The sequence below is a fragment of the Megalobrama amblycephala genome, linkage group LG21 (genome assembly GCF_018812025.1).
Source record: "Megalobrama amblycephala isolate DHTTF-2021 linkage group LG21, ASM1881202v1, whole genome shotgun sequence".
Taxonomy (NCBI): Eukaryota; Metazoa; Chordata; class Actinopteri; order Cypriniformes; family Xenocyprididae; genus Megalobrama; species Megalobrama amblycephala.
Genome location: NC_063064.1, coordinates 23,841,944 through 23,852,224, shown reverse-complemented (window position 1 = coordinate 23,852,224; position 10,281 = coordinate 23,841,944). Strand labels below are relative to the sequence as shown.

The following is a 10,281-nucleotide window of genomic DNA, read 5'->3' as shown; positions in this document are numbered from 1 at the left end:
TGTATGATTTTTTGGTGACACTTTATAATAAGGTTACATAAGTTAATACATGAATTAAGAATGAACAATACGTCTACAGCATTTATTAATTAAAATTAATGTTAATTTCAACATTTACTAATACATTATCAAAAGTTGTGTTTGTTAAAGCTGCAGTCCAAATTTCCCAAAATCCATTTTTGAGCAAATACATAACCAGGCAGTGTTCAAAACTAGCTCCATATCTTAGTGCGATTAAAAACGGTAAGCTTGTAACAATTTGGGTGGTACAGGTCGGTTTCCGTGGGAAATTCGAGCATTTTTGCCTTTGTCTTAGCGTCATTACGTCACATCTGTTTACATAAAGATAATTAAAGATAAACTGAAATAACATTAAAACACTAAATACACATAGTCACGCAATGCTGATGTTGTTAAAATGAACATTTTGAGAACAAAGTATAATAATAATTTGCACGATTTGATGTGATATGAGCTAAGCGATCGTTATATTTAATCACCATTGGCAGCGTGATTTATTGTGATGCTTTTCTTTGTAATGCTTTTTTTTCCCTCATTTGGTAAAACAGAAGTGGAAGATTTGTTACTTCTTTGTCAAACTTCCAAGACTACAATCTGTCTTTCCGAAGCACACCGGTGAGGTGACTGAGAGCCACACATTCTCCTCAAAACATTAGATTCATCCGCGCTGAGGAGCCGTGCCGATGCACAACCCACATAAAATTATAATTCCGCAAATATCTGCAATTGCAGGTTTTAAACAGAGATGGCGACAAAGAGGTAAAACAATTCAAACAGGTTTGATGGTATGGTTAGATTGCTAGATGGAATTTTGTAAAAAAAAAAAATTCCATTACCTTCTTCAGGACAAAAGGAAACATAATAACATATCAGACACAAGCACAGTATGATAGGGCTAGTTAATGTCACTGCTTGTCTAGACCTAAAGATTAATTGTACCAATTCTACATTGTTGTACAAAGAACAGAGATTCCTCACAGAGATACGACTACCACAGTTTGAGACTTTGAGTGAAAATCTATGCAGCAACATGATCTTGGATTCCTTTCGATGTGGCTCATCCCTTAGCTTGTCTTTTCATGAAGAGACTAAAGTGTGAACAAAGACTTTAGTCACAGAGGCTCCCTGCAGATCTTTTTTTCTTGGGCTCATGCTGAACAGCCTTGTAGGCTTTTCTTGGGTTTTCCAACAATTTAGTCAAAGTTTCATGAACAATTATATAGGGATAACCACAGAGCTAGGGAGTCATTCTGTGTAGGAGATATGAAATTTAATATTTTAATTAGTAAATCCTTTGATTGTACACATAGTCTGAGATTTGAGATGATGGTGAAGGTGTAAAGGTGTAGCTAGAGGCACTTATAATATGCTTGAAATGCCCTACCATGAAAGACCTACCAGAGTCATCTTTTTTCAACTTATAGAATGATAAGCCCTTCAATAACCAGCTTCTCATTTTAACTTAAAGAAATGAAAAAAATCTATATTTAATGTGAGGTGCAAAAAAATCTACTTATATAGACTGAAATGTTTTTAAAACCCTCTCTGCCTGCTGTTGATTGACTGAGTTTTTGAAGATTTTTATCCATAGTTCATCAGGTCTGGGGAATGTTAGCTATTTGTAATGGGAGTCAGGCAGTAGATAGATGGGGGTATGTGACTCTTGCAAACCCATGGAAGGAGGGGGAAGGAAATAAGGAGTGAGGGAGAGTTAAGTAGATAAAAGGTGAGGTCATCATGGTCTCAGCCGCAGACATTTGAGGCAGTAAACCACAGCTGTAAAAGATTCCTCCCTTAATAAGAGTAACACAGATGGTAAAAAATGGTTTATGTTTATTTTATTTTTTTTAATTCATCAAATTTTGTATAATACTTATATATTGGATTTTCATATTAGACTATGTTTCATAATAATATAATATAATATAATATAATATAATATAATATAATATAATATAATATAATATAATATAATATAATATAATATAATATAATATAATATAATATAATAATTCGTTTAATTCTCAGTAGTCCTGTATTATTTTTTTCTGACCAAGTTAAGACTTCTATTTAAGGACTTTTATTTTGTTTATTTGTAAGTTATAGGAGCAGAAGTCACGTGACATAACGCAAATTCGGCTGTCATATGATTGTAGTTTCATTTTCATCATGGCTGCGCTGCACATCAGTCTTCTGCTCCAGTTGTTTTTCTGTTTTGTATTTTCTCTACCCACGGGTCGAAACTCCATATGCGGTTATAAGGTGAGTTTGGTTTTGCTTATTGGGTGAATATTTTGAAGTTCTTCGTTGTAGAATCCTTAAGAGAGATTTGAGTAAATGTAAAAACTTAACTTGCCACTGAGGGAAATATATATAAGAACAAAAATGTAGCAAAAAGTACCTTTGTAGTTATTGTTTTGAACATTTGTACTTTTTTGGACGTGAAGTGACGATAATACAATGGTGTTTGGGGCATGTACCTTGGCAATATCATGTTTTTGGACATGTACCATGGTAGTACCATAATAATACCATGGTAAATATCATTCAGTACTACTGTGATCTGACGCCATCACCAAGGTATGTTTTTATAAGGGAATGATGTCGTGCACCAACCAAGAAATGCATTTTGTTTATGGACTTATTTTTACTTTGTTTTGTTTTCGTTTCAGTTTAAAATATCATTTGACCCTGTTCTTTATGTTTTCAAATATATGTACAGTAAGTTCTGAAAAATGCAATTTCGGCAGATTAATGATGCATAAAGGAGCTTTATTTTCCAGTAAAGTAAAAAGGAAACATTTGTCAAATGAGGAAGTGTATCTCTTATGTGAATTGTTGTATCTTTTCCGCTGTTGATGAGCTTGTTGGATCTTTGCAGTCATGTCCAGCCACAAAGCCTTCCATGCTGAACGTCCACCTGGTTCCTCACACACATGATGATGTTGGTTGGCTCAAGACTGTGGATCAGTACTACTATGGAGGTGAAGTTCTGTTCATGTCAAGCGTTTGTTGTTCGCAACATGCATTGATATGGTACATTGCTCATGTGACTGTCCATATTCTGCATATGACTTATGTGCTGCTTGTCATATGATATGGCAACGCATTGGAGTGGTAATGTTTAACCTCACACCATAAGTCAAGTCATCGTATTTTTTTCAGACCGAAACAACATCCAGCATGCAGGTGTTCAGTATATTCTGGACTCGGTGATAGACCAACTACAAAAGGATCCAGCCCGACGTTTCATCTATGTAGAGACGGCCTTCTTTTACCGCTGGTGGAAGCAACAGAGCCAGGACACACGCCGAATTGTAACCCAGCTGGTCAATGAGGGTGAGGAGGGTATTTGTTTTTGGGTCAGCGACTGTGAATGTTCCTGAGGATTTACAGTACGTCCAAAAGTTTGGAACCACTAAGATTTTTAATGTTTTTAAAAGAAGTTCCGTCTGCTCACCAAGGCTACATTTATTTAATGAAAAATACAGTAAAAACAGTAATATTGTGAAATATTATTACAATTTAAAATAAATGTGTACTATTTAAATATATTTGACAAAGTAATTTATTCCTGTGATGCAAAGCTGAATTTTCAGCATCGTTACTCCAGTCTTCAGTGTCACATGATCCTTCAGAAATCATTCTAATATGCTGATTTGCTGCTCAATAAACATTTATGATTACTTTCAATGTTGAAAACAGTTGTGTACTTTTTTTTTCAGGATTCCTTGATGAATAGAAAGTTCAAAAGAACAGCATTTATCTGAAATACAAAGCTTCTGTAGCATTATACACTACCGTTCAAAAGTTTGGGGTCAGTAAGAATTTTTATTTTTATTTTTTTTTAAAGAAATTAAAGAAATGAATACTTTTATTCAGCAAGGATGCATTAAATCAATCAAAAGTGGCAGTAAAGACATTTATAATGTTACAAAAGATTAGATTTCAGATAAACACTGTTCTTTTGAACTTTCTATTCATCAAATAATCCTGAAAAAAAATATTGTACACAAATATTTTGTACAATTGTACACATTAAATGTTTCTTGAGCAGCAGATCAGCATATTAGAATGATTTCTGAAGGATCATGTGACACTGAAGACTGGAGTAATGATGCTGAAAATTCAGCTTTGCCATCACAGGAATAAATTACTTTGTGAAATATATTCAAATAGAAAACAGTTATTTTAAATTGTAATAATATTTCACAATATTACTGTTTTTTACTGTATTTTTATTTAAATAAATGTAGCCTTGGTGAGCAGACGAAACTTCTTTTAAAAACATTAAAAATCTTAGTGGTTCCAAACTTTTGGACTGTACTGTAAGTGATTTAAAAAAAACAAAATTAATGACACTAAAAATGTGAAGTGATGTAAAAAGTGCTAAAAGTATTAAAGTACTTTCCAACACCAAAACATTATTTTTTCATCTTTATGCACAAAGGATGTCTAATAAATAGTAAAAATCAAAAAATAATTTTCAAAACATTTAATTTTTTTAAATTATGCTAAAAAATGTGAAATAAATATTATTAAAAGTACTAAAATACTTTCCTCACACCCTGAATCTTTTCCAAAAAGTATTTTATTCAAAGTAAAAAAAAAAAGTTTCACTTTCTTTTTTCATAGGTCGTCTTGAGTTCATAAACGGCGGCTGGTGTATGAGCGATGAGGCCACCACTCACTACAGCGCTGTCATAGATCAGATGACTTTGGGGCTGCGATTCCTGAATGACACCTTTGGCGAGTGCGGGCGTCCCCGGGTGGCCTGGCACATTGACCCGTTCGGACATGCCAGAGAACACGCCTCCATTTTTGCTCAGGTAATCCATAACATAATATATGAGACTATGAACGGTCGGGTGGCATAGTGGTGCTGACGACTCTTCCCATTTTCTTTACAGATGGGTTATGACGGTTTCTTCTTTGGCCGTTTGGACTACCAGGACAAGGCTCGCAGGATGAAGACCAAAGAGATGGAAATGCTCTGGAGGGCCAGTGAAAGCCTGACGCCACCTCTCGCTGATCTCTTCACAGGTACTAATCTGTAAACATGCTTTTTTTATGCTGTCTAATAATCCAAATTCAGTTTTTCAAATTCTTCCATAGTGCATGTTCTGTTTATTCATATATGAAATATATGAAAAAAATATGAAATATACATATATACAAAAAAAAAAAAAATATATATATATATATATATATATATATACGATAATGGCAGTGAAAAGCTGGATGCTGGTCGCTATTCACTGCCATTATATGGACGTGCACGAGCAGTACTTTTTTTTTGAAAATTCTCCTTTTGTGGTCCATAAAAGAAAGAAGTGCATACGGCATTAGAGCAACACCAGGGTGAGTAAATGATTTTCATTTTAGGGTGAACTTTCCCTTTAAACAACTACACAGTGTTGAGTATGTGGAAGTGTGAATATTAGTTCTTTTAAATTACTAAACACATGTTTCATCTCTAAAGGCGTTCTCCCCAATGGCTATAACCCTCCTGAGGGCTTCTGCTGGGACCAGTCATGTAGTGATGCTCCCATAAGAGACGACCCAGACCTTGAGGACTACAATGTGGATGAGATCGTACAGAAGTTTCTCAACGCTTCCTATAAGCAGGTAAGTAAACAGCATTGCAGCAGTGCTCAGTCCAGTCAATCATATGTAAAGTTCACGTGTCTGTGATTAGCATGGATGTGCCATCAAGTGATTTCTGTTCCCAGGCTACCTTTTATAAGACAAACCACATCATCATGACCATGGGTTCAGACTTCCAGTATGAAAACGCCAATCTCTGGTACAAGAACTTGGATAAGCTGATCAAGTATGTAAATGCCCTGCAAGCTAAAGGGAGCAAGGTGAACGTGCTTTATTCTACACCGTCCTGCTACCTGCAGGAACTCAACCTAGCCAACCTCACCTGGTTAGTGTGCAAATACAGCTAATAGATTTATAAGAGGATATCTCTCAAATGTTCCCTGTGACATTTTCCTGTCTTGGCTGTTTATCATAGGCCTCTGAAGACAGATGATTTTTTCCCCTATGCTGATGATGCTCATGATTTCTGGACGGGTTATTTTACCAGCCGGCCAGCACTGAAGTTATATGAGAGACTGAGCAACAGCCGACTACAGGTGATGCCCAAAACCTTCCTCTCTGAAAAAAAAAAGTGTTTTAAAATCTGTAAATGTCTGGTTTTGCTTTTCTAGACATGCAACCAGTTGGAGGTGCTCGGCGGGCCCAAGTCCACATCGGGGCCTTTTGGTGAAGGGGACAGTGATACTATGAGTAAGTCTACTTCTGTTGTAAATGAATCATTTATGTTGGCTTTTGGTCTGTTTAAAATCTTATCCTTTTGCTCAGAGAGGGCGATGGGTGTGGCCCAACATCATGATGCTGTGTCTGGGACAGAGAAACAGCATGTGGCAAACGACTACGCCAGGAGACTGGCTACAGGCTGGGCACATTGTGAGGTACAAAGATAAAAGATTTATTATGTAATAGTTTAATAACTATTAATAGATTAGTTATTATATAATTTATTATTATTCGGTCAGATTGTTTCAGACTAAACCTAACTAAGCATTATCCATTATTAGTGGTGCTTGCTGCATATCATACGGCTTATTATTAAGAGGTGTGCTGTTACAATTCAAATTTCTACATTCAAATTTATGTCTATTTTTCTTATTGTAAATTTTAGTGTGCTTTATTGGCATGACTTATTTTATATTTGCATACAAATATACAAATAAAACAACGATATAGCAAAACAACATTCATAAATGAATTTTAGCAAATGTTTTTGCCACTGTCCGTTTTCTTGTTGTAGGTGCTGGTTGGTAATTCTCTGGCTGTTCTCAGTGGCTCTGAAGCTCCACGTGTGTTCTGCGAGAATCTTAACATAAGTGTGTGTCCCCTCACAGAAAGCAGTCATAAGGTACGATACACAGTAGAGCTGCATGATTAATCATTAAAAGATCGCTATCTTGATTCAAACACTGACACAATCTTATTCCTAAATGACAACGATTCGCCTGTCTATTAAGGACTTTGACAAAATCACACACTTAAGAAAGCCAACATATTGTTCTACAATTTAAACTTATTATTATGTTGGCATGAGAAAGCCAACATACTGTTTTGCTACATTTATTTAAAATGAATCACTACTTTTAAAAATTGCAACTTAAAAAAAATTAATCTCTAAAAATGAGTTGCTACATTTATTAAAAAAGAACAGCAACTTTAAAAGCGAATCAATACATTTATTCAAAAATGAATAGCTACTTTTACATTTCCCCCCAAAAATTGCTACTTTCCCCAAAAGATTTGCTCTTTTTTAAAAAAGAATCACTAGTTTCCTCAAAAAGAATCGTTACATTTTTCAAAAAGAATTGCTACTTTCCTAAAGAAGAATCGCTACATTTTCAAAAAGAATCACTACTTTCCTAAAAAAAAGAATCGCTACATTTTTCAAAAAGAATGACTACTTTCCTAAAAAAGAATTGTTACATTTTTCAAAAAGAATCGCTACTTTCCTCAAAAAGAATCGCTACTTTCCTCAAAAAGAATCGCTAAATTTATCAAAAAGAATTGCTACTTTCCTCAAAAAGAATCGCTAAATTTTCCCAAAAAGAATTGCTACATTTTCCCAAAAAGAATTGCTATATTTTTCCAAAAAGAATCGCTACATTTTAAAAAAAGAATCGCTACTTTCCTAAAAAGAATCGCTAAATTTATAAAAAAGAATCACTACTTTCCTAAAAATAAATCGTTACATTTTTCAAAAAATCGCTACTTTCCTCAAAAAGAATCGCTACTTTAAAAAAAAAAAAGAATTGCTACTTTCCTCAGAAAGAATAGCTACATTTTTTTTTTAAAAAATCACTAAATTTATCAAAAAGAATTGCTACATTTTTTAAAAAAGGAATCGCTACTTTCCTCAAAAAGAATTGCTACATTTTCCCAAAAAGAATTGCTACATTTTCCCAAAAAGAATTGCTATATTTTTCCAAAAAGAATCGCTACATTTTAAAAAAAGAATCGCTACTTTCCTAAAAAGAATCGCTAAATTTATAAAAAAGAATCACTACTTTCCTAAAAATAAATCGTTACATTTTTCAAAAAATCGCTACTTTCCTCAAAAAGAATCGCTACTTTAAAAAAAAAAAAAAGAATTGCTACTTTCCTCAGAAAGAATAGCTACATTTTTTTTTTTTTAAAAATCACTAAATTTATCAAAAAGAATTGCTACATTATTTAAAAAAGGAATCGCTACTTTGCTAAAAAAGAATCGTTACTTTCCTAAAAAAGAATCGTTACTTTCCTAAAAAGAATCGCTAAATTTATAAAAAAGAATCACTACTTTCCTAAAAATAAATCGTTACATTTTTCAAAAAATCGCTACTTTCCTCAAAAAGAATCGCTACTTTAAAAAAAAAAAAGAATTGCTACTTTCCTCAGAAAGAATAGCTACATTTTTTTTTTAAAAAATCACTAAATTTATCAAAAAGAATTGCTACATTTTTTAAAAAAGGAATCGCTACTTTCCTCAAAAAGAATTGCTAAATTTTCCCAAAAAGAATTGCTACATTTTCCCAAAAAGAATTGCTATATTTTTCCAAAAAGAATCGCTACATTTTAAAAAAAGAATCGCTACTTTCCTAAAAAGAATCGCTAAATTTATAAAAAAGAATCACTACTTTCCTAAAAATAAATCGTTACATTTTTCAAAAAATTGCTACTTTCCTCAAAAAGAATCGCTACTTTTAAAAAAAAAAGAATTGCTACTTTCCTCAGAAAGAATAGCTACATTTTTTTTTTTTAAAAATCACTAAATTTATCAAAAAGAATTGCTAAATTTTTTAAAAAAGGAATCGCTACTTTCCTCAAAAAGAATTGCTAAATTTTCCCAAAAAGAATTGCTAAATTTTTTAAAAAAGGAATCGCTACTTTCCTCAAAAAGAATTGCTAAATTTTCCCAAAAAGAATTGCTACATTTTCCCAAAAAGAATTGCTATATTTTTCCAAAAAGAATCGCTACATTTTAAAAAAAGAATCGCTACTTTCCTAAAAAGAATCGCTAAATTTATAAAAAAGAATCACTACTTTCCTAAAAATAAATCGTTACATTTTTCAAAAAATCGCTACTTTCCTCAAAAAGAATCGCTACTTTAAAAAAAAAAAAAAAATTGCTACTTTCCTCAGAAAGAATAGCTACATTTTTTTTTTTTAAAAATCACTAAATTTATCAAAAAGAATTGCTACATTATTTAAAAAAGGAATCGCTACTTTGCTAAAAAAGAATCGTTACTTTCCTAAAAAAGAATCGTTACATTTTTTAAAAAAAAGAATCGCTACATTTATCAAAAAGAATCGCTACATTTATTTAAAAGAAATTGTTACATTTAAAAATCATCAATATATTTGTTCAAATCACAGCAATACATTTATTCAAAAGCAATCTACTTTCTCAAAAGAGAATCGCTACATTTCCCAAAAAGAATCACTACTTTCCTAAAAAGTAGAATCATGGGAGAATTGTGATCTCCTTTTGAAACAAAATAATCGTGATTCTCAATTTATCCAGAATTGTGCAGCTCTAATACACACATTTCAGTAAATAAATTCATACAATAAATGACACATTCTCTATTGAATTCTGATTATTCTTTTTCTTAATCTCTCTCAGTTCTCTATGAATGTGTACAATCCTCTGGGCAGGACTGTAAGCTGGCCTGTTCGTTTGCCTGTCAATGGTTCAATGTACAGTGTTACTGATGCAAACGGGAAAGCAGTGGACAGTCAGGTTGGAAACTGTGTTTGCATCACTTAAGTCTGTATGTGTTACATTTAATAAATAAAATCAACAACAATTCTCAACTCCTCATCTCCTCTCATCTTTTGCTGTTGGTCAGGTGGTTCCACTGTCTAAATCCACACAGGAAGTGAGACGGAACAGGGGTTATGCCAAAGGTGAGCTGGTTTTCCAGGTTGAAGCTCCTCCTCTTGGCTACAGTACGTACATCATTTCCATGGTTCAGGATGAGCCTCCAAGATCCAGTTTCAAACCGACAGCCACTCGCTCCATTCAGAACAAGGTAAATGGAGCAGCATAATAGAAAACTATCCATTTAAAATCTTCACTATTATTACATTTTAAAATAACTTTCCTATTTGAAGGAAATAAGGTACAGTAGCAAAATCTTTACAGATTGTTTTATTGAAATATTTTAAAATATTGCACTA

The 10,281-nt window shown here is 33.1% G+C and overlaps 1 protein-coding gene across 1 annotated transcript in view; it reads left to right on the top strand.

Moving 5' to 3' along the window:
• The first annotated feature begins 2,133 nt into the window (after positions 1 to 2,133).
• The window catches only part of man2b1 (mannosidase, alpha, class 2B, member 1), a 12,958-nt gene continuing 4,810 nt past the window's right edge, over positions 2,134 to 10,281 (top strand). Inside the window, exons 1-13 of the mRNA XM_048173614.1 lie at positions 2,134 to 2,283; positions 2,903 to 3,005; positions 3,187 to 3,360; positions 4,657 to 4,850; positions 4,932 to 5,064; positions 5,504 to 5,649; positions 5,754 to 5,953; positions 6,044 to 6,164; positions 6,240 to 6,318; positions 6,394 to 6,503; positions 6,863 to 6,970; positions 9,725 to 9,841; positions 9,951 to 10,133. Coding sequence (XP_048029571.1) covers positions 2,191 to 2,283; positions 2,903 to 3,005; positions 3,187 to 3,360; positions 4,657 to 4,850; positions 4,932 to 5,064; positions 5,504 to 5,649; positions 5,754 to 5,953; positions 6,044 to 6,164; positions 6,240 to 6,318; positions 6,394 to 6,503; positions 6,863 to 6,970; positions 9,725 to 9,841; positions 9,951 to 10,133 — 1,761 coding nt within the window. The 5' untranslated portion in view covers positions 2,134 to 2,190. The remainder of the gene's footprint in view (positions 2,284 to 2,902; positions 3,006 to 3,186; positions 3,361 to 4,656; positions 4,851 to 4,931; positions 5,065 to 5,503; positions 5,650 to 5,753; positions 5,954 to 6,043; positions 6,165 to 6,239; positions 6,319 to 6,393; positions 6,504 to 6,862; positions 6,971 to 9,724; positions 9,842 to 9,950; positions 10,134 to 10,281) is intronic.